The sequence below is a fragment of the Rhinopithecus roxellana genome, chromosome 1 (genome assembly GCF_007565055.1).
Source record: "Rhinopithecus roxellana isolate Shanxi Qingling chromosome 1, ASM756505v1, whole genome shotgun sequence".
NCBI lineage: Eukaryota > Metazoa > Chordata > Mammalia > Primates > Cercopithecidae > Rhinopithecus > Rhinopithecus roxellana.
In genome coordinates this window covers 55,874,918-55,899,755 of record NC_044549.1, presented here as the reverse complement: position 1 = coordinate 55,899,755, position 24,838 = coordinate 55,874,918, and the positions used below count along the sequence as shown (strand labels likewise).

The 24,838-nt window shown below is 54.8% G+C and overlaps 2 protein-coding genes and 2 long non-coding RNA genes across 17 annotated transcripts in view; 2 read left to right on the top strand and 2 right to left on the bottom strand.

The window, feature by feature from the left end:
* Positions 1 to 581: 581 nt before the first annotated feature.
* LOC104666870 lies at positions 582 to 3,937 on the bottom strand. Of its 2 annotated transcripts, none has more exons than XR_748606.2 (3): positions 3,854 to 3,937; positions 3,230 to 3,293; positions 582 to 1,008 (listed from the first exon to the last, which is right to left on the bottom strand). It is a non-coding gene; the product is annotated as an uncharacterized LOC104666870 (long non-coding RNA). The 2 variants fall into 2 exon arrangements; XR_004059710.1 differs by lacking the exon at positions 3,854 to 3,937 and adding an exon at positions 3,381 to 3,449.
* Positions 3,938 to 8,814: 4,877 nt separating this feature from the next.
* On the bottom strand, positions 8,815 to 13,946 carry CISH (cytokine inducible SH2 containing protein). 4 transcript variants are annotated; one of them, XM_010368994.2, is made up of 4 exons: positions 13,731 to 13,905; positions 13,127 to 13,236; positions 10,692 to 10,912; positions 8,823 to 10,462 (listed from the first exon to the last, which is right to left on the bottom strand). In XM_010368994.2, exons 3-4 carry the CDS (start codon positions 10,831 to 10,833, stop codon positions 9,927 to 9,929), a joined length of 678 nt encoding a protein of 225 aa, XP_010367296.1. In that variant the 5' UTR covers positions 10,834 to 10,912; positions 13,127 to 13,236; positions 13,731 to 13,905; the 3' UTR covers positions 8,823 to 9,926. The 4 variants fall into 4 exon arrangements, with proteins under 4 accessions (XP_010367302.1, XP_030791362.1, XP_010367296.1 ...); XM_010369000.2 differs by lacking the exons at positions 13,127 to 13,236; positions 13,731 to 13,905 and adding an exon at positions 12,696 to 13,113 and having other exon boundaries at positions 8,815 to 10,462; XM_010368985.2 differs by lacking the exon at positions 13,127 to 13,236 and having other exon boundaries at positions 13,731 to 13,946.
* Positions 13,947 to 14,116: 170 nt separating this feature from the next.
* Positions 14,117 to 16,725, top strand: LOC115899099. Of its 2 annotated transcripts, none has more exons than XR_004058744.1 (3): positions 14,117 to 14,226; positions 14,903 to 14,997; positions 16,075 to 16,725. It is a non-coding gene; the product is annotated as an uncharacterized LOC115899099 (long non-coding RNA). The 2 variants fall into 2 exon arrangements; XR_004058739.1 differs by lacking the exon at positions 14,117 to 14,226 and adding an exon at positions 14,342 to 14,765.
* A 2,608-nt stretch (positions 16,726 to 19,333) lies between these two features.
* The window catches only part of MAPKAPK3 (MAPK activated protein kinase 3), a 33,142-nt gene continuing 27,637 nt past the window's right edge, over positions 19,334 to 24,838 (top strand). For 3 of the 9 annotated variants that reach the window (XM_030935212.1, XM_030935335.1, XM_010368967.2), the window contains exons 1-2: positions 19,342 to 19,495; positions 19,767 to 20,037. In XM_030935212.1, coding sequence (XP_030791072.1) covers positions 19,819 to 20,037 — 219 coding nt within the window. In that variant the 5' untranslated portion in view covers positions 19,342 to 19,495; positions 19,767 to 19,818. Of the gene's footprint in view, positions 19,496 to 19,766; positions 20,038 to 24,838 lie in introns of those variants that run through there. The other 6 variants (XM_010368972.2, XM_010368961.2, XM_010368955.2 and 3 more) reach the window with 4 other exon arrangements.

Genomic DNA, 24,838 nt, shown 5'->3' with positions numbered 1-24,838 from the left:
TTGTCACCCAGGCTGGAGTGCAGTGGTGCGATCTCGGCTTACTGCAGCCTCTGCCTCCCGGGTTCAAGAAATTCTCCTGCCTCAGCCTCCCAAGTAGCTGGGATTACAGGTGTGCACCACCATGCCTGGCTAATTTTTGTATTTTTAGTAGAGATGAGGTTTTACCATGTTGGCCAGGCTGGTCTTGAACTCCTGACCTCAGGTGATCCACCCGCCTTGGAATCCCAAAGTGCTGGGATTACAGGTGTGAGCCACTACATCTGGCCAATATTTTATTTTAGTCTTTCTAAAAAAATTTTTTTTTTTTTTGGAGACAGGGTCTTGTGCTGTTGCCTGGTCTGGAGTGCAGTAGTATAGTCATAGCTCACTATAAACTTGAACTGCTGGCCTCAAGCAATCCTGTCACTTTGGTTTCTCAAAGCGCTGGGATTACATGTGTGAGCCACCATGTCCAGCCTTATTCTAATCTTTTGAATCATTACCACGAAAAGAACAGTAATAGTGTAGAAGTCTTGACTGTAACAACATAATCAATCGTTTTACTAGAATAAAGACGAGGAGAATCAATGTTACAGAATAAATACAGAATGTCTTAGGCATCAGGCAAGTCTTCGTTCTCTCACTTAAACCTCAGGTCACTGAACACCTGGACATGAGTGATAATTATTAAGTTCCATCATTTTGGATATCTGCGGACTTTCAGACATAAAAACCATAGATTTACAGATGTTTTTACTGCTATGAAAGCTTATTTGTTCAGTAGGAGGATGGAACACATTTTATTAGCAGCTTGATTTATGGTTGTTTAATATTTAGATTCTGGTGTGTGGGCCTCCATTTGTCCTTTTGCCCGGAGCACTGCAGACATCAAGGCCTGTGCTCCAGTGTGCCCACAGGTACTTCTCGCTGCAAGAGAGACCAGAGAAAGAGCTGTCCTGGGGCTCATGTCTCCATGGGCTCATGGTGAAGCGGGAGCTGGAGGGGTGAGGTGGGATCCAGGGGAAGACTCTGAGTAGAAACAAAAATCACCAAGTCTACACATTTCCTTCTTACAAAGATTCCATAAGGCAAGTGATAACATTGTCCCCAAAACAGAGGTGGAGGCCCGGTGCAGTAGCTTACATCTGTAATCCTAGTGCTTTGGGAGGCTGAGGCAGGAGAATTGCTTGAACCCAGGAGTTCAGACCAGCCTGGGCAACATGGTGAAACTAGATCTGTACAAAAAATTAGTGGTGTGTGGTGGCACACACCTGTAGTCCCAGCTACTTGGAGACTGAGGTAGGAGGATCGGTTGAACTCAGAAGGTAGAGGCTGCAGTGAGCCGAGATTGTTACACTGGACTCCAGCCTGGGCAAGAGGGTGAGACCCTGTCTCAAAACCAAACCAAACCAAACAAAACACCAAAAACAGAGTGAGAAACTGAGGCTCAGAGTGGGTTCATGACTTGCTAAAGTCACGACGCAGGATACCTAGTTCTAGAACCACGTGCAGCAGGGCACCGGAGTCCCCTGCAAACCCATAGCTCTTTTCACTCAAGTCAGGTGGTCCCCAGGTGAATTTCATCCACAGCAGGTTCTTTCCAGCCACAGCCAGCCTGACCTGGGTGCAGGCACCAAGGCCTCTAAGTGACAGAGAATGCAGCATTCCCGCCCACTGCCAGTTGCCCCAGGTAGCCTTTGAGAACTGGCCACTGCAATGTGCAAGCACAGCAATGACCTGTGTCCTTGGGCTGCCCCACTGCCCTCCTGCAGGGGTGGGAAGACCTCTGCCATAGCCCCACCTCACAGCTGCCACCCACCCACTGGGGCCTAGCCCTTCTTAACCCCAGCATTGTCCCTACCTTCTCTGTGACATTGGGGTGGGTGGGTAGCAAGCTTGGCGCTGTGCTCAGTGAGGGCCAAAGAGTGACCTGAGGGTGGGAGGAGAGAGGCAAGTTCTTGCTGACACCCCTGTCCAGTGTTGGCCAGGGGAGGTTCTCCATTCTGAAGGTAAATGGGTCATAGGTTGTCCTAGTGCCTCCCAGCTATGCGACCCTAACCTGCTCATTCAGCACCCTCAGCCAGACTTCCAGTCCACTGCTCTGACGATGCTGCCCTTGGGATCCCGTGATGGGAACACTCATGGCCATTCCCTTGAGATGTGGCCAGACTTCAATCCAGTCCCAGACAGGTGTAGGTGCCCACCCACTGCAGCCTCTCTGCATTCTCCAGGCCATTCTCCAACAGGCTGGATGCATGTCCTGGGTGGCTTGACGCTGAAGCTGGGGCCTAGGCTCCCTGCTGTGGGACAGGGAACTGTGGGTGAGACAAGGCTGGCCTGGAGTGACTAGAGCCAGAGGCTGCCTGCCCACCAGCAAAGAGGGCTCAGTAAGCAGGGCCTGGCACTGCTGACCCCACCTTGCTTTCCCTCCTACTCTCCCTTGGAGCTTCACACCCCCGGCTGCCCACTGGCCTAGGGAGGACACTCCTATCTAACCTCCTGCTTTCCCTGTGGACCCACACCCACATGCTGCCTCCACAGGTACACATGCCCTTTTTTTCTCTGCTAACACCTGTTTCTCGTCGTCCACTCTGCCAGGCTGGACACTGGGCACTTCAGAGGTCATGCCAGATCCAGCACAGGCATGGAGGAGTCTAAGGAGGCACCTGCAGTCAGGGAGGGCTTCCTGGAGGCAGAGACCCAAGCTAAGGGCTCAGCACCGTCTCCCCCCACTTACCCCAGGTCACTGGCTGTTCTCTGAGCCTCACTCCCTGGAAGGGCCAGCAGGTTCCAGGAAGTGTCCCCTCACCCTGCAGTGCTGGTTCCAAGAACTGCAGCTCTTGGCAGCATTTGCTTAGGATCCTTTCCTAGAACTCAAGGCTTGCTCTGCCCAGACTGCTGGGGTCTCAGAGGGCAGCCAGTGGGGGTAGTGGGGGAAGGGGGTGCCCTGGGACATGTCTCTGCAGGGAGAACATCCCATGGACCAGACACTGGGAGGTGGACCTAGGCTGTCAGCCAGGAGTGGTTGGCCACACTAGGGTGGGAGACAGGAGGTCGGTGAAATGCGGGTGCTTTGACTCCAGTCAACCATGGGGTACGGGCCCATGAGTTCTCCCTGCACAAAAAGGAGGCTCACTCCCTAGGTCCAGAACTTCCACCAGCTTGCCACATGTCACCCTCCACCCCCCCACCTCTCCTCCCCCGACTAGCCTGGTACCAGGGTCCCATACAGAATCAGCACAGGTCTTACCCTTAGAATAGGCCCTCATCAGATAACCTCCAGAGGACAGGCCAGGGTGCAGGACAGGCAGGTTCTGAGCAGGGAAAGGGGATGGGATCGTCAGTCTTGGGGCCCTTGGAAGGCCATGACAATTGTGTTATTAATTCTGTTATGGTTTTACCTTGCCTGGTTAGAACTGAGTAAATCACCCCACCTCACACCCCCCAGCAAGTTGGGTCAGGTGAATGGGGGACAGGCCCTGATAAGTGGTCAAGGACAGGGCCCAACTTCCCTCAAGGTCACCGGGCCTCCCCCTGGGGTGTGTCCTCCACCCGCCACCTCTGAGCTGGCACCAGGCCTGCCCAGCCGCCTGGGACCTGCCAGATCACGTTGAGCAACCAGTTCCTGAGAAGCGTTGAAGGCAGTGTGGTTTAAAATTAACTCCCCCGCTTCCCCTCCCGCCTGCGGCCTCCTCTGAGTTCTTGGAAGAGGCGCTCTGCTCTTCCTGGGAAGAGGCCTCCAGCCGCAGCTGCTGCAATTCTGGCGAAAACACCTCACCCAGGCTGGGGGTGGGGGGTGCCCACGCCAGGCCTTCTCTGCCCTCTGCAAGGCCCAGGGGTCCTCTGGAAGCTAGCATCCACCCCAGTTACTCACTGAGACTCAGAAGAGAAAGGGGGTAATTGTCAAGGTACTGGGAGGGGGTGCTCCTGCCCCCAAAGTCCACGGCTCCCAACCAGGCGCCTCTGGGCAGGAGAGAGAGTGAACTGATCCCACAATAGCAAACCCAGGACCCTGGCCTACTCTGAGCCATATATGTCCCGGCAAGATGCAGCAACTTGCCTAGGGCCACCCATCTTTGGCTGCCCTTATAAGCTCAGCCTGCCCACTAGGTGCCAGGCTGATGGTGCTGCTCTGGCAAGGATGCCTGGGAGCATGCCCCCGCAGGCACTCACACACCAGGGTTAACAGTGATCTCTGCCAGGGGTCTCTCCTTGTCTCTCACCCACACCCCTCGAACTGCCCTTGGAACACCTCTCCTTCTGGTTAAGTCTCATTTTCTCGTGTCTCCTGGGCTCCGTGTCTCTGGAGCTTTGGGGGAAATGTTTCCTGAGAACCTACTCTCCCAGCAGCTCCTCCTCCCACAGCCATCCACTTGAAGGAGCTGAGAAAAACAAAGGAATGTTGGCCAAGTGGAAAGGTCAGCACACGCACACGCGCGTGCGCACGCGCGCGTGCACACGCGCACACACACACGTGATGTCGCTGACATGAGGCTGGTAGGGGTGGGAGCAGTGAAGTGCTTCCTGGGAGGAGGCTGAGGGTTGGGAGGTACTTTGAAGAACAGAGCTTTGGCCCAGTCTGGACTATGAGTGCAACCCCCACCTCAGGTGGAGGAGCCCAGCTCTGGTGACAGGAAGTGCTCCATGTGGCTCATGGGTGCTGGGTGTGGGGAGAGTCCCTAGAGCAGGACTCTGCCCTGAGGAGCATTTGCCGGATACCACCCTCCCACCAAGCATGCCATCAGGGCATCATCGGTGCCAGCACAAGCATCTCACTAGTAGGGTCTGTGTGGGTGAGATAGTCCTGGAGGGCTGCCTGGAGGAGTCATGGCAGTCCTAGGTTCCTGTAGCCCTCAGAGGCCCTGCCTGCTTTAATGAGGCCCGGGTCATGGAAGCAACTGTCTTTCCACTGAGCAAGAAGCTTTGACCACATCACAAAAGCTCCCCTGCCCTGAGCCTGCTGTGTCTCCTCCTGCTCAGAGCATCCGTTTCCATTCACTCCCCATTCTCCAGCATCGAGGCCCAGCCACTCTCCAACCACTCTGAGGTCTGCATTATGACCAAAATTAAACCTCCAGGGACTTCCTCGAGCTTGAGTCTCAGATGTGGGAACTCCAGCCTGCTGCCCCAGAGTGACTCTTGGAGTGACCCCTTGGGTGTCCCACGTGAGCCAGGGAGGGGTAGGGAGGACGCATCCACCATGAGAGGCTGTTGAATTTCTGGCAAAGCTCAAGCCTACTTTATATTAAAACTGGTCTAGCAGGTTGGTGTCAAAGGCTGCCCAGGCTTGCACAGGGCCTACTTCTCCTGGAGGAAGAGGGCCTTTATGAGAGCCCAAGAAGTCTGGGATGTCCTGTGCACAGACCCTGCGTCTTCCTGCCTTCATAGTCGGGCCTCTAGGCCTTTAGGCCCCCGGCCCCTCACCTTCCACTTCACTGTGGGCAGCCGTGCAGGATGGGAGGGTCCCCATCTGAGAGTGAGGTGGGCCTAGTCATGGCCCCCAGCCCCACTCAGATGTGTGTTCAGACTTGGCCAGGAGAGATTTGCTCAGTCAGTAGATTAAAAGTCCAGCATAGGTGTAGGTGCAGGGACCTAGTGAGATGTACACACTGGCACCAATGATACCCCAGTGGCGTGGCTTGAAGGGGGCTGGTATCCAGCAAATACTCCTTGGGGGCAACAAGAAATACCTGGATGGCTTAGTAGCATCTCTGTCCCAAGGTCATTCCAGAGGGAGGCTTGTGAATCCAGGGAGGGACACCACACAGAATCAATCTCCACACCCATTTCCCACCTGAAGACAGAATCCTCTAGGGCCCAGCCCCTAGACCAACTCCTCTAGAAAGCCCTCCTGAATCTCCCCACCCTTCTGCATGCCTTCTGAACCTGTGGGTGCCTAGGCTTTAGCAAGCCAGCCCCTTGGAGGCAGAATAGAGCAGTGGTTACATAAACAAGGTCTGGAATCAGGATGTGAACTCTGGCTCTGCCTCTCACCATCCCTCTCTGAGCCTTCCCTCTCCAGCTGTAGATGAGGACAGCCTCTGCTAGTGGGGCAGGAACCCCATCCAGAGTCACAGAATTGCTGCCCTCACCTCTTCCTGCCCCTGCTCCCACACTCTACCCTCCAGATCCTTCTTTCTGACCTCCTGCCTCCAGGCCCTCATGAGTACAGATACCTCCCTTAGAAATGAGGGTCAGATCACAGCACTCCCCTGCTAGGTAGGCTCTGTAGAGGTGCTTCGCCATCCTCAAATAAAATCCACCTGATTCCTTTGCCCTTCCCACCCCTCCTGGGCAGCCATTCTGGGCTCTAGGTTTCTGCCTCAGGGCCACCGCGCTTGTAGTTCCTTTCACCTGGGACATCCTTTCTGCAAGTTGTCTGCATGGCCAGCTCCTGCTCTTTGCTTGGGTCTCCAGGCTCAGTGCCACCCAAAGTTGCAGAGCTATCCCCAATGCCCTCCCAGCTGTAGGGTGTCCCTGTACCCAAAGTTACTCTCCCCGCACCCCTGCTTTTCTTTCTTTACACTCTCAAAGCTTGTCCTGTGCACCCATTTGTTCAGTAGTTCACTCTCTGTCTCTCCCACTAACCCATGAGCCCCATGAGGGTGGGGACCGTGTCTGTCTTGTTTCCTGCTGTCCCCAGGACCTAGATGGAGTCTGGCCCAGTTGGTGCCTTTGGAGCACGTGTGCTGGTGGAGGACTTAATGGTAAAGTGTGACCTTCGTTACTGTTTGTATGTTGTGCAGGGTCCTTGCACTCACCAGAAAGCTCATCCCTTTGTTCCTGGCTAGTGTCAACATGTGTGCCCCTTTTCCTAGGCCAGAACCACCCAGTGGTGATCGTGTTGGCCAGCGGATCTTCAGTATCTGTTAGGCTGAATCTCTGATTGGGGTCTGGGCAGGCATCATTCACTACCCTGGTAGGGAAACAAGAAAAGAAGATGGAACCTGGAACATGTTGGGAGTCAGAAGTAGCTGGCAGCCCCTCCCCAGATAGGAGCTGGGCCCTGGCTTGAGCTGAGGCCAGGGTGAAGAGAACAGGACCTTGGTGGCCAGGCCAGTGGCCAAGAGCTCTCAGCAGGCAGGGAGACCAGGAGATTGAAAACAGCATCCAAGAGCAACTTGCCTGGAAGCCGCCATCCCTGTTCTCCCCATCTCATGTAGTAATCCAGAGGACAAAAGGTCAGTCAGGACCCCCCAGGGTTAGCTCTGCTCTGAGCCCCACTTGTTGAGTGGCCTTGGTCAGCCCCTTCCCTGCTGTGTGCCTCGGTTTCCTCATCTGTGGAGTGTGGGTAATATTTGGACTTGACTCCCACAGTTGTGGTGAGTGCTGTATGAGGTGCAAGCCCTCGGCCCATGCCCAGCACCTGGCAGGCACCTTGAGACTTTTCTCTCTGTGGACAAAGCAGTTTTCTGTGCTTCCTCTCGCCACAGCAGCTTTCTGTCCAGGCTGCAGCACCAGGTGAGGAAGAGCTTGACACTGGCCCCTCTGTGTCCACTACCCGTCCACTAGGTGACAAATCTGGGGTGAAGCAGACAGAGCAGTTACCTCAGGTATTCTGGAAGCAATGAAGCAGCTGAAATTCAGACTGAAGGAATGAGGAACTGCAAATACCCCTGGCTGGGTCATGGTGACCTGAAGGAAGTGTGCCATCTGGCCCTACAGACAGCCAAGTGCCCAGGCCGCCGCCAGCAACAGGGAAGGCACGTGGCTGGCCACCTGGGTCTGGGCGCCACATCCAGGAAAGACAGCCCTCCCTCCATCATCCACCTCTTGCCCACTCTCACCTAACGTCAGGCCTATTCTTTGCCATGACAGCCTCCATGTCCCCAGGGTCCTGTGTGAACTCCATGGTTCTTGCTGTCTATCCTCGTCCTCACCCCTCCCTGTCATCAGCCTGTCACTCCTCACCCTTTCTTGCTCTCAACTTGCCAACAAGTGTCTCTTTTACTCTAAAACTTCTAATTGCTTGAGGGCTAAGACAACAGGAAGGTTAGGATTGTTTCCAGAATAAAGATTAGAAAGCTTTAGAGAAGCTTTCCTGTGGGGCCCTCAAGCAAAGGTGCAGAAAACTTCAGGACACAGGGCGATCGCAACAGATAGTGTTCCAAAGTCAGACTGTCTGGTAAAGGAGGGTGTTTTCATTGTAACTGCTCTTCCACACACTTCTGGTGTGCTGAACCCTGAGAGAGAAGAAAGGATGCCCCAATTCCAACCAGTCTGGACCAGAATCTGGACACCCCTGCCCCAGGCCAGACTCCGCCAGCTCACTGGCCCCTACCCTGATTCAATTGCCCTGCCCCACTGCAGAGCAAGCCCTCCTCAGGTCTCTGTGTCAGGAGCATGGGCCTCTCAGTCATGCCTCGGTGCCTTTGCACTCACTGTACCTTCTTCTAGGAGAACCAGCCCTAATCTCTCTGACTACTGGCTTCCTCATCTCAAGACACTGACCCCAGGAGTGGTCCACAGCTCTCTCCCCCTGGATATTTTCCACCTGCGATTTGGAGTTGGCATTTCTTGTTTACACATCTCTCAGGGCTGGTGCCCCTCTGCCAACCTCCCCCCAGCCCCTGCCTGGCAGTGGCCAGGACAATCACCCTGCAGGCAGTCTAACTGGCCTTCGTCTCCTAGCTCCCATTTCCCAAGGGGACCCAGGGGAGACGACAGGAGAGGCTGCTCCCTGTCTCCTCCACTCCTCAGTGAGTCCCCAGCAGGGACTGCTCAGCCACATAGGGTTTCTGGGCCTCTCCACTAGCCCAGATATCAAATGGGGGCTAATGATAACAAGATCAAAGGGGACACATTGTGTACACAACTCAAAAGCGGCCGCATTGAAGGCTCCATACATGAAAGGTATCATTTTATTATAGAGGTAATAAAATAAAGAGGTAATAAAGGTATAATGTCATTACAGAAATATCAGTGGAAAAGAAAAGACCACCAAACTGTTCTTTGTTATAATTATTATTTCATGAAGTCTTATCAGACGTGTATTTCTCTCCTTCTCTCATGTGCAGGCACCTTCCTGGGCAGGAAGCAGACCCAGCAGAACTGCAGCGGCGGTCCTCAAACTAGCACCCCACCTTCCTGACAGCACAGGCATTTCCCCGGGGCCTGTGCTACAGTGAGACCAGCTCTATGCAGACACAGCTCTGTCCTGTGAGGGGGTGAGACACAGGCTCTGCTGGGGACTGAGGCTCTGGCTGCATTTTCTTATCTATTGTAGTTGTCCATCCTCCCCAAGTATGGCTGGGGGCAGAAGAGAGTGAACACATTCACAGACAGGTGGGTCAGTGCCAGGACATCCAGGATTGCCTTGGTTCCAGCAACATATCTCAGGGAAGAACCAGAGAAGCCAGGGCAGAGTTGGGGTCTCTGGACTGCCAGGGCTCCGGGCATAGAGGTGGGGTTGGTTCACCCCTGACACCAACCCCAAGGAGAATAAATAAATAAATAGTATATAATTGTGCAGTCCCCTAGCCTGGCTTACCCCTCAACAAGGGGTCACTAGTCATGGTTGACCTCAGTTCCTCTGCCTGTCATCCTCCTAGAAATGGAGGCTGGCTGCCGGTAGGGGTCCTACCTGACCCTGGGGATTGAAAAACCAGGTCTGAGAGTGCCCATACAGTTCAGGTGGCCAGGGTAGGCAAGTGAGTGGAGGTCTGGGCCCAGCCCAGAGGTGAGACAAGGTCCTGCCTGTCTCCCCATCCTCTGACATATGGCTCAGTGTAATGAAGCCACAAGGGCCCTGGGGGCATTTACATCCAGATTGTGTGACGCCTCCCCTCTCCCATGCCTTGTTCTTGCTGGCTCTTCCTGGGCCAGCTGCCAGAGGTATGCAGGCACCAGGATGCCTGGAGGAGGGACAGTGGGAGCCCAAGTCCAGCTGGGGCTGATGTCCCCTCCAGGGTGCAACTGGGTGAGGCTGGGCAGGGTGCCCGGCCCAGTCAGAGCTGGAAGGGGTACTGTCGGAGGTAGTCAGCCATGCGCCGGGGTAGTGGCAGGCAGTCCACGTCGGTCACCAGACGGTTGATGACAAGGCGGCACAGGTGTTGCAGGCTGCGGGCACTGCTTCTGCGTACAAAGGGCTGTACCAGTTTTAGGTGTACAGCAGTAGCTGGTGGAGGAGCAGGCAGTGCTGGATCACTAGGCGCATCTTCCTTAGGCATAGGCAGGGCCGGGGTGGGAGCAGGATCAGGGCTGTCGCTTCGGGTGTCAGCCGCGCAGGAGGCCACATAGTGCTGCACAAGGCTGACCACATCTGGAAAGGCCAGGATGCGTGGCCTGGACAAGCAGTTGGAGTCCAGACGGAAGCTGGAGTCAGCATACTCAATGCGCACATTGGTGGGGCCACGAGCAGTTTTCACTGACAGCGTGAACAGGTAGCTGGGGTGGGTACTGTCACGTACTAGGAACGTGCCCTCTGGCATCTTCTGCAGGTGTTGCCGGGCCTCGCTGGCCGTAATGGAACCCCAATACCAGCCTAGGCAAGTGCAGAGGGGACAAGGGACATAGTTGAAATTAGCTGGGGGTACCAATCCAGGGTAAAGCAAGGCAATGCCTCTCGCTTCACACTTCCCTGGAGAGGGCTGTGCCTCTCCCATCAGACTCTCCTGGGCAGGGCTATGCATCTCAAATCAGACTCAATGGCAGAACTCAGCTTCTTCCACCAGACCACCCAGGAAAAGGCCTGCCTCCCCTCTCAGACTCACCAGATTCCCGAAGGTAGGAGAAGGTCTTGGCTATGCACAGCAGATCCTCCTCGGGGTCCAACACCTTTGGCTCACTCTCTATCTGGGCTGGGGTCCCCTCTGCCACCTCCTCCAGGAAGGCCCCAGCAGGCAAGGGCTGCATGACTGTCTCGAGCAGTTCCAGGGACTGGGCCCACAGGGGCCGCTGCCCAGTCCGCTCCACAGCCAGCAAAGGATGAGGTCTAGAAAGCAGTGGATGAGCAGTGAGTGGAGGACCCATGCTTCTCCCATCTCCAGAGACACCCCCTAGGCCCCAGACTAGTTGCATGACCTCTGGCTGGCCCATCTCACTATAAGCCTCAGCTTCCCCTCTACCCAGCCATGGGCTCAGTTAGTCCAGTATCTCATTCCCCGCTTGTCATCACAAAAGCCCCCTTGTTTCCATGTGGGGATCCTCTTTTGAAAGATTCTTTTCCACTGCCCCGCATTTACTAAACAGTAATTAATCGCTCTCTATTTTACATCAACCAAAAACACAGATCATTCCCTATAGGCATTTCTAATGTTCTTGCCACACTGATAGGATTCAGTGCAAAGTAGCTTCATGTTTTATGCCCTCCTAGCTGAGGTGGGCTGACTAAGTGGCCCACTAACGAACAGTCCTAGTTGAGCGATAGATCTACGATAGACAGGTAGATTTATCCTACAATAGATCTGTGTGGGGTCTTCCAGAGAAGTCCCAGGATTATGGTAGGCTGCCTGAGGTCACACGCTACCTCCCCATGGATAGGAGTGTCTCTCAGAGGGACCTAGGTCCACAATGGCCAGGACATAGAGACTGAAATAATCCCCTGCCCATACAAGTCAGCCTATCCTGGCCTCTGCTTCAGTGGAGGGTCTGGGGTGGACAGTGGCCTCTAAAGGCACTGGCAAGTCTCACCTCCTGTCAGTATGAGCTCCCACCAAATAGCAGGGACCTAGCCCACACTCCAGATCCCACCCTGGCAAGCCAGCCCTATCAGGCTCTATGATCTTGTACAAAGCTTGCTCTTCACTGGGCTTCAGTTTCTCTTTCCCGAAATAAAGGGTCCCACGAACTCACACACTGAGAGGTTCAGTAACACCATATTCTTGGATGGCTGGGGTTGAGGGAACCAAACCGACCAAATTCTGAGTAGGGGGATTTCTCCTAGGGGAAGCCCACCCAGCATGGTGATACTAGGGCTTCCTCCTTGGGAAAGCAGCAGGGACTGGCTCTACTTCCCCAAGAAGACTGCTGCGCCTCCCTCACTCCTTGCAAAATACATCTCCAAGCCTCAGTTCTGGGTCTAGTCCCTGGCTGGGCCTCAGGACACTGAGATAATGAAACCATGGCCTTGCCCTCAAGGACAATCAGACTGGCTGGGGAAGATGGCACTAAGTAATTATAATGCAAAGTCATAAAACTGCAGGTGTCATGGGGGAGTCAGGGTCTGCTTGCTCCTGAGCTGAGTATTCCAGGACAAAGGAAGGAGCTGGGGGAAGGGACCCCAGGCAGAGAGGACAGCATGGGCAAACAGCGCCAGTATTGCTTGTGAGGCAGGGAGGGGTAGGCAGGAGCCGGTAGCAGGAGCCAGACCTGACTCCTGTGTAGGTTACAGGTGACCCTCTAGGTTCTAATAAATCATGGCCCTATGACCACTCACAGTGAGAAAGGGCCACACAACTCTGGCACACCACAGACTGCCAAAAACTGTTCCACACCTACCCTGGCTGTGCTGTGGGAGCTCGGAAATCCCTCTTGGAGAACTGGAGGCCAAATTTTGAGATGACCTGCCTGCTCGGGCCCAGAGCTACCTTCCCAGAGGCATGGTTGGTGGCTAGCCAGTCAGGCTGGAACCTCTGTGGGTGGCCATGTCCAGATAGCTTAGCCGGTCCTCAGACAGATTCCACCTGTGGGTGTGGGCACCTCTGGGGCTGACCTGGTAGCTGGGTGTATGAATAGCTGTGTTGATCACCACAAGCTCCTGGTGAGTGACTGTGTACCTGGGCAGGGGTGTGTCCATGGCTGTGTCATCATCATGGTGGGGACAGTGGCTGGTGTGTTCTAGGTACATGTGTGTGCCTGCTTTGGAGCCCAGCAGTCTGTTAAAAACTTTGTTCCCCGACACCCAACACTGGCCCTGAGCTTATAAGGGGGTGCTCAGCTAGGGTAAAAAGTGAAAGAGGCTATGGGACCCCAGAATGCAGGGGGAGGCTCCTGGAGAGGAAGGTAGTCGTGGGGCAGGTATTCAGGAGTCCCAGAATGCAGACAGGAGGAAGGAACTTGCTGGAGACAGCAAGGGAGAAGTAGTCTTCCCAGCACGTTCATGTCCTCTTCCCTGGCCTCACCTTCCACCCTCCCTCACTTGGCACCAGGCCAGTTGTGATAAGCACAGCCACCCAGTTCTCTCTGAGTGCAGAACACCCATTTATACCTTCTTCTCTCCTTGGAGGTCCCTGAACTCCTGTCAGATCACCATGGCCGGCATCAGACCCTTTGGTTGAAAGGGTTGCTCCCAAGAGTTGCTGACCATCAGGTGCCAGCCTGAGGAAAGGCAAGGATCTCGGACTGTCTTCCCAAGAAGAGCCTATTTGCTAGCCTGGGGCAGGAGAGGGGACACCAGGACAGAGCGGGCCAGGGGCTGGTCCAAGGTTACTAGTAGGCAGGGCAGCCGGCAGGCTAGCGTAGAGTGCTCTGGGCCCAGAAGAAGATCTGGGATTGTTGGCCACATCTTGGTGGACGCCCTGCTGTTGGCGTCTATCTGCTCCAGTAAGAACCCAGGCTGAGCCCACCCTGTAAATTCCTCCTGTAGCCGGCCAGCCCCGGGTTTCCCAATCCACAGTGGGAATTGAGGTGAGTGTGTAGGGGTGGGGAGTAGGAGTGTCACAGCCCCACACAGAGCCTCGCTCCCGAGGTCTGTCCGCGCTCAGTCACCTCTGGCCGGTCAAGCCCTCCCAATGCCCGGCAGCTAGCACATGGCCCCTGTTCTCCTGTGCGCCCCTCTTGGTGGCCGGGCGGGGGCAGAGAGCCGCGCTTACCCCTGAACGCAGAGGACCATGTCCCCGCGGCAGCGGCGACTCCGGAGTAGGGACTCGGCTGGACGGCGGCGGCGGGAGGGAACCAGTGGGCGCGGAGTGTGTGCAGGGTAGGCTCCCGGGGCGCGCGGGCGCAGGGCAGGGACTGAGAGGCAGTGGCGCGGACCGCCTGCGAGGGCAAGGTGGGGCGGGCCGGACGAGCGGGGCGGGGCGAGCTGCTGCCTAATCCTTTGTCTGCCGCGTCCCAGCCCTTCCCGGAAGCGGCGTCTTCCTAGAACCGCAGGCTGAGCGGTGGGGCCCGGGCGGGGTGCGCGGGCGCCGTCGCCGGGTCTGGGGCCCTGGGCAGTGAAAGGAAATACTTTGACAGATTTCCAAGAACTTTCCAGGAAAACGGGGCGGGGCCCTGCGAGCCGACCAATCGCGACGCTGAAGGTGGAGCCGAGCGGTCGGGGAGGGCCAATAGCAGCGCGTGGACCCGGGGCTGACGCTACCCAGCGGGGTAGGACGGAGAGATCAGTAGGGAAAGACCGGGTGGGGAAAGTTAAGGAGGGGCCCGGGCTCAGCAACCCGCGCCCAGATTGCCTTCTGGCATTCTGCGTCGTTGGGGAAGGGCCCTCTTATCTCGCCGTGGAACTCCTGGCAGGGCGGGGGGCGGAGTCCCGGCCTTGTCCTCCCTACTAGCGACTCCTCCAAGGAGGTCTGTCGGTGTGGGCAAGCGCCCGGTGTTGGGATGGCCGCTCCTGGACCCTAGGACTCTGTGTGTCGGGTGTCGGATTGGGTGGCATGGGGTGAGGTCTGGAGCGGGACTTAGGGCAGGGAGGGTGCAGAGGACGGTTCCAGAAATGAGTGGGTCCACTGGGGTCAAGCCGGCGGTCACCACAGCCAGAAAGATCCAGACAAGAAGGTTTCCTTTGAAAGAGTTGAAGGAGAAAGCACATCCCAACTTTTCAAATTCTGGCCGGCCCGGCCAGTCAGGGGACAAGAGACTACAAATTGGAGGAAGCAAGCAGAGACAGCCCCAGATGGCCCGGACTCTGGGTTGGTGCCCCCCCCCCCAAAAAAAAATGCTGAGAGAGTCCTGCAGCTCAAAACATTGGGAGATAATCTGGGAGCAGGGTAGTAGAGGTTGGGGCAGGGTGGTGGGGCAGAGTAGTAACACTCGCTCTTATCTACAGGGAGTACTTGCTGCATTTGAGCCTCTACAACTGGTGTTGCTCCCATTATGCAGACGGAAGACAGCCCCAGGGAACAAATGCTAGGAAATGGCAGGGTAAGAGCTTGATCCCAGCTCTGAATCAGAAGCCCACACTCCTACCAGAACCCTCTCCACTTGTTTCAGTTCACTGGATTCACTGTGGAGCATCTATGTGGGGTCTGTGTGAATCTCCTCCAAATCCTTGGGCCAGAAGAACTGTGGGATTTGGAGAGGTCGCAGGGTCCACTCCCCAACCCCCATCCCCTCCCAGTGTGTGCACCCAGGGTCCTCAGAAAGGAGGCTAGCTTTGAGATCCTGGGCAGGTATGATAGACCCCTGGCTGTGTTGAAGGGCCTGAACGATAGCGTCCAGGGAAGACAGAGCTCAGCTTGCTCTGCCCAGAATGGCAGAAGGCAAGAGACCTGAAAGCAAAACCCTATGAAACTGGGGGAAAATGGTTTAAGTGTCAGACTTCAGGGCAGTAACTTCTCTGCAGCTTTCCTGAAGGGAAGCCAGGCTTCATCAGTTCAACTCTGCCAGCCCCCTCCTGAGTTGGTCAGAAGCGGCCATCCCAACACCCCATGGGGGGAATGCATGTGCCTATGGAAGCATGGACACTGGTTATAGGGACTGGGAGGGGAGAAGCAGCACCTTTGCTTACTTTTCATACTTCTGTATAATTTGAATTAATGACAATGAGCAAGTTTTACTTATGCAACTTAAAATTTTAATAAAAAGAGACAAGCTTAAAAATACAATTATAAACTTTTTAGAGCAATTATACTCTAACTCCATTTTAAAGTTTCTTGGAATGGGGGTAGAGGGGATGGATACCTTATAACCCACCTTGAGGGGTGGGATACCTGGATAGCCTGGTATTTGGCCCCTGTGTGGACCACTGACTTAGCAGAAGGAACTGCCCACTGTCTCATTACTATGAAGACAAAAGGACTTTGCAGCTGCCAGGCAACAGAGTTACAGTTTTGAACTTGGGTCTCTTATGGGGCCAAATCCCAAGCTCTCTGCCAAAACTATACTTCTTATCCCTCACCATAACTATTCAACTGAACACTTACTATGTGCCAAGCACTCTCAGCAATTTGCAGCCTCATGTCGTTGTCACAACTACCACATATTATCTCCTCTTTACAGGTGTGGAAACTGAGGCATGGAGAGGTTACAGTATACCCTTGATCTCCCAACTGGCAAGTAATGGTTGAAGTCAGGAGCCTACACACTTCCTCCTACTTCCTCTGTGGGTGCTGGTGATCTGCCAACTCCTAGACATCCAGCTTTAAGGTCCTCAGTGAAGCTTCTCTGCCCCCAGGCCTGTCAATGTGAGAGCACCATGGGTGTCCCTTTGAAAGCATCTCCTACAGAGGCCAGTGATTATGCGATCTATGCGTAAACCAAAGGATCCCAAGGCTTTTGGCCTTCCAACTAGTTTTGTGTGTGTGTGACTATGACAGCACTCGCACCTCACCTGCATGCTGGAAATAGTGATGTGCCCCTGTTCTGCCCCAAGTGCCTGCCTCAGGCATTGTGGGTCCCTCTGGCCAACTTAGTACTTCATTCTCCTGCCCTAGTTGCTCCCTAGAAGCCCCGGCTTTGATTGCTGAGCCCACACTGCCACCTAGCGGTGGCTCCTCTCATGCCCTCACTAGCCAAATCTCCATAGATTCCTCCCTTCTAGGATACCCTCCCCTGCACCCCAGGGATTGACCTTACTGCAAGATTCCCCTGACCCTCCCTACCCAGAACAATCACAAGATGAGTCACAAGAATACACAGCAGTGCCTTCCCCAAAGTCTCCCTCATTTGGCCTCCAGCCTGTCATCATGTGCAGCCTCCCCTCTCCAGGAAGGACAGAATGTGTGTGTGTGTGTGTGTGTGTGTGTGTGTGTGTGTAGGATTTAGCCACCTTCACTTTAAGCTATTCCAAAGTCTCTGTCCCCTTGGACACACAGCTATATGAAGGGCTGTGTGGCAGAGTCTGCCACCATGAACCCACTCCTCACCAGGCCTAGCCATCCCACATGCCAAATCCTCCCATCATAGTGGAGGGGATGTGGCAGGTGGTTGCTGGAACATGAGCACTAAGGGAAAACCACATATTCTGACTTTCCTGGGCTAGGTGAGTAGTTGCAAGTCATCTCTCTGATGGACCCATGGGGGGAATGCATGTGCCTATGGAAGCATGGACACTGGTTATAGGGACTGGGAGGGGAGAAGCAGCACCTTTGCTTACTTTTCATACTTCTGTATAATTTGAATTAATGACAATGAGCAAGTTTTACTTATGCAACTTAAAATTTTAATAAAAAGAGACAAGCTTAAAAATACAATTATAAACTTTTTAGAGCAATTATACTCTAACTCCATTTTAAAGAAACAAGACATCTTCATGTAACATTCAGTGAGATGCCTTTGGCTGAGGCAAGGAGCCAGCCTCCACCCTCAGCTGCCTAGCCTTCTGCTCATCCAGAATGACATTTTGCTCAGCCTCAGGTTCACCAGACTCAAACTAGTTGCCTTTAGAGAGCAGAGCCTTCTTCGGTGCCCTCAGCAGTAGAAGCTTCCAGATCATAGGGCTTTCTAAGAGGCTCTGAGATCTTGAATCAGATTCTCAGGTTGGGCTCAGGGACATCAGTCCTGGGTCCAGCTGGGCATAAATGCGTGTGTGTGCACATGTGCATGTGTATCTGTGTGCTTGTGTGTTATATGAATGTGTATGCAATGTGTAAAGGTGTGACTGCATGTGTACATGTGTGAGAGTATGTTTTTGCACATGTGGCTGTGCGAGGAGCCAGAAAGGACTAGGAGAGGAGGCCATAGTTTGAGGATAAGAGCCCAGCCTTGAGGTTGTGCTTTGGAGTTGGAATGGGGGCTCTGTCATGACAGCTGCTGACCTCAGACAGGTCACCTAACCTCTCTGGGCTTTTCTGTCCTGTGTGTCTGTAGTGTGGGGCAGAAGGGATAGTGTGACCTCCTCCAGTCTCTGTAAGGTCGGTTCCAGGGAGAGCACCTACCCAGCATCTGGTCTACAAGAAGTGTTCACTATGGCCAGCTGAGGCTATTGTCTGGAGCCTCCTGCTTCACTGAATACTGCTAGCCTAAAGGTCGCCTGAAAGAAATAGGGGCAGAGCCCCCAACCCTGTCTCCACTCAACAACTGCACACAGTGGGTACTCACGAATAAGTTGTAGCACCCTTTCAGTCACTCATTCACTCATTCATTCACAGGACGAGCATCTTTCCAAGAGCTACTTCTCTGATGAGGCTGGACATGCAGCCCAGGGGTCCCTGAGTGTGTGTGTGTTAACCAGTGGGGCTGAGGGGAAGGCGCTCACTAGGCCTAAATTCGGACGCCAGGAGTAGGATGGCTGGGAGATGCCTCTGAGTGGGACCGAGGTCCTGGTACCTGCAGTCCTGTAGATGGCCTGTAGATGACAGCAGAGGCCCATGCAGAGCCCCTGCCCTGAGCCCCAACCTTCCCAGTCTCAAGTGAACCAGCTCGCTCAGGTCCCTCAACTTCCGGATTGGGGGAGTGACGTACTGTGCGCAAGCAAGTAGCTCAGATCTGTCCCAGGAGACAGCCACAGCCACCCTCCCTATGGCTCTAGACAAGTTGTTTTCTCCCCAAGGACCGCAGTTTCCTCATCTGTGAAATGAGAGCTGTTTAACAGCCGGTGTTGGGAAAACTAGCTCAAAATACATAATGTGGTCTAAGATGGGCTTAACAGAGACTTAAATGTGCAAGGCAAAACTAGAAAGCTAATGGAGAATATCTGTGACTCGGATGGGGGGCAGAGACTTTTTAAACACGACGCCAAAAGCCCAAACCATAAGGTGAAAGGTTGGCGGATCTGACCAAATGGCAACTCGGGATTTCTGGTCCCCAGGACGCTGTATATACCAAAGGGAAGCAACGAGTCAAGCGGGAGCTGCACAAAAGCGGGCAGTCGCCAGTGCTGGAGACGCCCAGAGCCACCAGAGGCTAAAGAGTGGCGAATTCAACAACGACGAGATGCCACTTCCCTCGGCATGTTGGCAAAAATTAAAAAGTTGAGTACTCTGAGGGTTGGCCACCACTAGGCAAGTCGGAAGCCTAGCAAGCCATACTGGAGGGCACCTTGGCAGCGTGCAGAGCAAACACCTGACTCAAGGAGAGCTTTCAAGAGAAAGAAGACGTCCTGCGCTGTCACGTTCTAGGTCACGAATAAAACCAGGGACCCGCCCAGTAGCGCACTGCCAGTGCAGGAGCCTCCCTGGGTGGTGTCCCTGGAAACCGAGGAAGTTACCGCCCCCTCGGGAAGCCACGCCTCCTATTTTGTTCCGGCTTGGGGGCGGGACCCAGTCGAGGCCCGCCTGGCCCTTTAAGGCTGACCTAGCGAGGCCCCAAGTTGGGATGACGCGCAGGGAGCTGGGGGTGGAGGGCGGGGGAGGTCACGTGGGCGCCGGCAGCGCGACTCTCGGCCCTGGGCGCTCTGCGGCCGCCAGCTCCCGCGACCGCCGCCCCTGCCCCTCGCGGGTGCCTCAGCAAGGTGCGTTGCCGCCAGGTACGCCCTCGCCAGGTACGCCTTCCTGGGTCCCCTCTGCGGCCTCCTTCGGGGACCTCGCGGCCATTAGGCGCCCGGCCCCTTCCCTTCTTGACACGTGCCCGGGCGGCGCTCGCTTGTACCCGGCCGCGCGACCACCGACCCCTGCGGCAAGTCTGTACTCTCTGGCCATTCGTCCCGCACTCCCAGCTTGCCCCGGGCTAGCAGCCCAGCCCAATTCAGAGGCTCCAAAGCTGTGGTGTGTTGGAAAAGTCTGGGCGGGACTCACTCTTCCCCTTTCCCCCAGGTGCGGCTAGAAGCGCCAGGCTGGGGCCGCCTCCGAGCGCCCCGCGGGGGCCATGGATGGTGAAACAGCAGATGAGCAGGGGGGCCCTGTGCCCCCGTCAGTTGCACCCGGCGGACCCGGCTTGGGCGGTGCTCCAGGGGGGCGGCGGGAGCCCAAGAAGTACGCAGTGACCGACGACTACCAGTTGTCCAAGCAGGTGCTGGGCCTGGGTGTGAACGGCAAGGTGCTGGAGTGCTTCCATCGGCGCACTGGGCAGAAGTGTGCCCTGAAGGTCAGTGAGCCCTCACTGAGGCCTGGGCTATCCTGGAGGGTCCACAGAGGAAGCCTGTGGGTGAAGCTATGTCTAGCGCCCCTGCTAAGCTTCCTATGCTCAGCAACATGTTTCATCCTCATACTGTCCTGTAAGGTCAGGCTTGTGGTCCTCCCTGCTTTACAGTTGGGGAAACTGAGGGCGTAGTCTAGCTAAGCTTTGGGTGTCCCAGTGAGCAAGGAGTGGAGTCAGTATGGCTAGAGCTGCTGTACCCGGAAGCAGGGAAGGGGTGACTCCTGACTCTGGGGTTCTGGCTGGACCCATGTGTTCAGGCCCAAAGGGGGTCTCTTGTTCAGCTTGGCTGCCCCTTCCATGTGAAGCTCCTCTGACTGGAATGGATCTGTTTCCCTTTGCTGGAAGCTGAGCCCTCACCAAGGCTTGGGTGGGACTGCTTCTTCCCTGTGGCCCCTGCCTGTCTGGGCTGGAGTGGTGTGAGCCTCCCAGGGCTGGCCAGAGGACAAGGCTGATGCCCACTGCACCTGTGGAGCCTCAGGAGGCTGCTGATGGACTCCTGTCGAGTCGCTGGTCCCATGTTGAAAGGGACAGGCCCTGATCCAACCCACCCCTGGTTCCTGGGCAGAGGGCAGGCCAGCCATCTAACCACCTCAGACTATAGGCTCCCTGGAGACCTAGCATGCTGATATAGGTGACATGGTGGGGGTCGGGGGATGTGGGGTTGGTTACCTAGTTCTGGCTTAAGGCATACATCTGGGCCTTGGGCCACACCCCATACCCAGAATCCCTTGAATCTGTCATCTCTGGGGTCTTTACTCCTCTGTAGCTTGTGCCAATGGATAGGTAGAGCATGGCAGGGATAGTGACTTCTGGAGGCTAGCAGTACAGCAAAGGCCCTTCTCATTTTACAAAAGATTTTTTTTTGTTGTTGTTTTTTTTGAGACTCCATCTCTCTCTGGAGCTCCGTCTCCGGCTCTGTTGCCAGGCAAGAGTGCAGTGGCACGATCTTGGCTCACTGCAACCTCCACCTCCCAGGTTCAAGTGATTTTCCTGCCTCTGCCTCAGCCTCCCAAGTAGCTGGGACTGCAGGTGTGTGCCACCATGCCCAGCTAATTTTTTGTATTTTTAGTAGAGACAGGGTTTCACCATATTGGCCAGGATGGTCTCGATCTCTTGACCTCGTGATCTGCCTGCCTCGGCCTCCCAAAGTGCTGGGATTACAGGCGTGAGCCACTGCACCTGGCCTTTACACAACTTTTAATTATGAGTCCAAGTGCAGAGTCCTCTAGATATGGCTAATAGGTATCCTGTGTTTGCCAGTTTCATGACCTTGGATGATATCCTAGACTCTTGAAGCCAGGTTTCTGCATCTATTCATGGGGAAAGATAAGGAGTTGTTGTGAATATGAAATGAGATTATACGTTTAAAGCACTTGGTACAGGACCTGATACAGGTCTGGAGAGGTTACAGGACTTATTCAAAGCACAGGATCTTTTTTTTTTTTTTTTTTTTTGAGACGGAGTCTCGCTCTGTGGCCCAGGCTGGAGTGCAGTGGCCGGATCTCAGCTCACTGCAAGCTCCGCCTCCTGGGTTTACGCCATTCTCCTGCCTCAGCCTCCCGAGTAGCTGGGACTACAGGCGCCCGCCACCTCGCCTGGCTAGTTTTTGTATTTTTAGTAGAGACGGGGTTTCACCGTGTTCGCCAGGATGGTCTCGATCTCCTGACCTCGTGATCCGCCCGTCTTGGCCTCCCAAAGTGCTGGGATTACAGGCTTGAGCCACCGCGCCCGACCTAAAGCACAGGATCTTAAAGCATCTGAGCAGGGAGCTGGGCCCAGCTCTCTTGTGTCTTTCCCAGGACCACTAGGGCCAACAGAGGAGGTTGTCTCCCCAGACTGCCTTGGAGGGGATCATGCGGGTGGGTCTAGGAGAGGATCAGGGTTGGGCTGGTGGGGCTGGGCCCCAGGTATAGCTTCTTTGCCCACTAACCCAGCAGTCGAATGGGGTGCGGGAGCTTTTCAGAGTCTCAGGAATGGGATTCTCTGAGTCTTTAAGGGAAAAAGTGACTCTTCTGACGGCAGACGGGGATTCTGAGGGCAGACGGGGATTCTCAGGGCAGAGGGGGATAAGGGGATGAGGAATGAGAGTTTTCATCCCCATCTGGGCACCATTTAGCCCTTCCACCTGTGCTATGATTGAGGGCAGTCTGGGTGGGTGAGGGATTGAGGCCAGAGACCCACTTCTTAATACCAAGGCTTTGGCCCTGTGGGCCAAGACTGAGCTCTGACCAGCCCCTGTGGTGTTGAGATGCTGTGGGTGAGTCAGGGATGGGGTGGGAGATGAGAATTTGTAGGCCCACACAGTGCCAGCTATAAGTAAGGCTGGACTTAACCCCTTCCCCATAGATGCTATGTCTGATGAGTGACTTGGGGTAACTTCTGACTGCAAGAACTTCCATAGCACCTCATCAGTGCTCTCCTTGTTCTGGACTGGGAATTGGGTCAGGCCTGGAGTGGGTTTCCCTCTGTACCCCTTTATGGGTGAGCATGGCTGGGGCTACTAGCTTGGGACCTTCAGGATCTGGCCCTAAATTGGTGCTCAAAGGGGACATGGATTAGTTGTGGCTCCCACTCCAGGACCTTCCTGTTCTTGGTATCCCTAGTGACCAAGTCTAGAAGTCACTACCCAGCTAAGTAGGAATTTACTATCTCCCAATATTGGGCTAAGCACAACCTCTGGTACAGTCATTTTACCTGTCTTGTGAGTGGTAGCTGTGGCCATGAGGAGGAAGGTGGCACTTCCCCACTTATAGCTTCTGCCCATTGCCCAGGAGGGCCAGGACCTGGGGACCTCAGTACATGGGCAGGCCTGGGCCCAGGGAGCTTCGCCAGCTCGTGATGGATCACAGTCCTTTCCTTGCATCTGCCTAGCCTTCTCCCTGCAGCTGCCCCAGCTCAGCGTAGGCAACAGGCACGGGCTCTGTGTCTTTCTGCCTCCCTGGAGATGTGCCCCAGGTTATCAGGCTGGCCCGTCCTTGTTTTGTAACCTGAACTTGTTCAGGCCATCTCTGCCCATTTGTCTCATGCTCATTCTCTTGACTCTGTTGCAGCAAGATGGCAGATAGTGCTTAACAGGAAGCCTGAAACTCAGCAAACACTCATAAAACAGGAAGAGCTGTGGCCACTGTCCCTGTAACTGTTGCTATTCTGTGGAGGCCCTAGAGGAACAGGTCCCTCCCTCCCAGGGAGCTGGGCCTCTTCTGCTTTCCCTTAGCCCCTGACCACCTGCTAGGTTCATCTTGGCCTCAGTCATACTCAGTGGCTCCCTCCCAAGGCTACCTTCTGCTGCCAGTGCAGCCATTCTACTCCATTCTACTCCAAGCACTCATTGCTGTCCTCTTGGCAGGAACTGGAGGACTGCCTTTCTTGGAGAGGGTGTATGGGCTAGGCAGTCCTCCAGTGTCTGCTCCTCCTGACCTCTTGCTTGTGCCCTCTCCCAGGCTTAACTAGTTAATTAGTACCCTTCAGCTTTCCCTTTAACTGGGCACAGCCCTGCAGATTTATCACATATCAGTTACCCCACCACATCCAAGACCCAGTCCCTCCAACTGTATCGTATATGTGAAAATTGGGAACCAAACTGAGTCACATGACTTGAAGTGGGGGGTGTAGGAGAGGCCATAATTTTCTCCCCTCCTGATTTCCTGCCCAGCCCTCTTGTGGTTTTTGGCCTCTTGGCAGGCAGAAGTGACCATGGCACTTAGTATCTCTAAATAAAAGCAATAGGCTGGGTGCAGTGGCTCGTGCCTATAATCCCAGCACTTTGAGAGGCTGAGGCAGGAGAATTAATTGAGTCTAGGAGTTTAAGACCAGTCCTGGCAACATAGTAAGATCCCTATCTCTATACAAAATTAAAAAATTAGGGCTGGGTATGATGGCTTATGCCTGTAATCCCAGCACTTTGGGAGGCCAAGGCAGGAGGATCACTTGAAGTTCATTTGAGACCAGCCTGGCTAACCTGGCGAAACCGTGTCTCTACAAAAAATACAAAAATTAGCTGAACACAGTGACTAGCGCCTGTAATCCCAGCTGCTGGGGAGGCTGAGGCAGGAGAATCGCTTGAACCTGGGAGGCGGAGGTTGCCGTGAGCCAAGATCATGCCACTGCACTCCAGCCTGGGTGACAGAGTGAGACTGTGTCTCAGAAAAAAAAAAAAAAAATTAGCCAGGTGTGGTGGCACACACCTGCAGTCCCAGCTACTCAAGAAGCTGAGGTGGGAAGACTGCTTGAGCCTAGGGGTTTGAGGCTGCAGTGAGCTGTGGTCATGCCACTGTAACTCCAGTCCGGGTGACAGAGTGAGACCTGTCTCAAAAGTTGAAAGAAAGAAAAGCAATAAAAGGCCTTACGGAGACATAATGGTGGGGTCTTCTTTTCTGCCCCTGTATTCTGGACTGTGGGGCTGGGGGCTCTTCCCCTCTGACCCCTAAAGCATGTTAGAAGCTCTTCTGGGCTCCCAGTGCCCTCTTGCCTTCTTTGTTAAGGAGAGTAGAGTGGTGGGGTGGTGGATCCACATGTCCAGGAGACCCCTGCAGAGTCCTCTGGGTCAAGTCTTTGTAGCAGGCATCTTCCTTCTGGTTCCCAGGATCTGGGGAGGTTGCTGGAGCTGCCTTCTCTGGGATAGTTTCCTTCCCCTTGATACCAGTTGGCTTCCGTGAGCCAGGCTGCTCTGCATGTGGGATCTCAGTGATGCCCCAAAGCACAACACAGAAGAGAGCATATTTCTCCTGACAGATAGGAAACTAAGCTC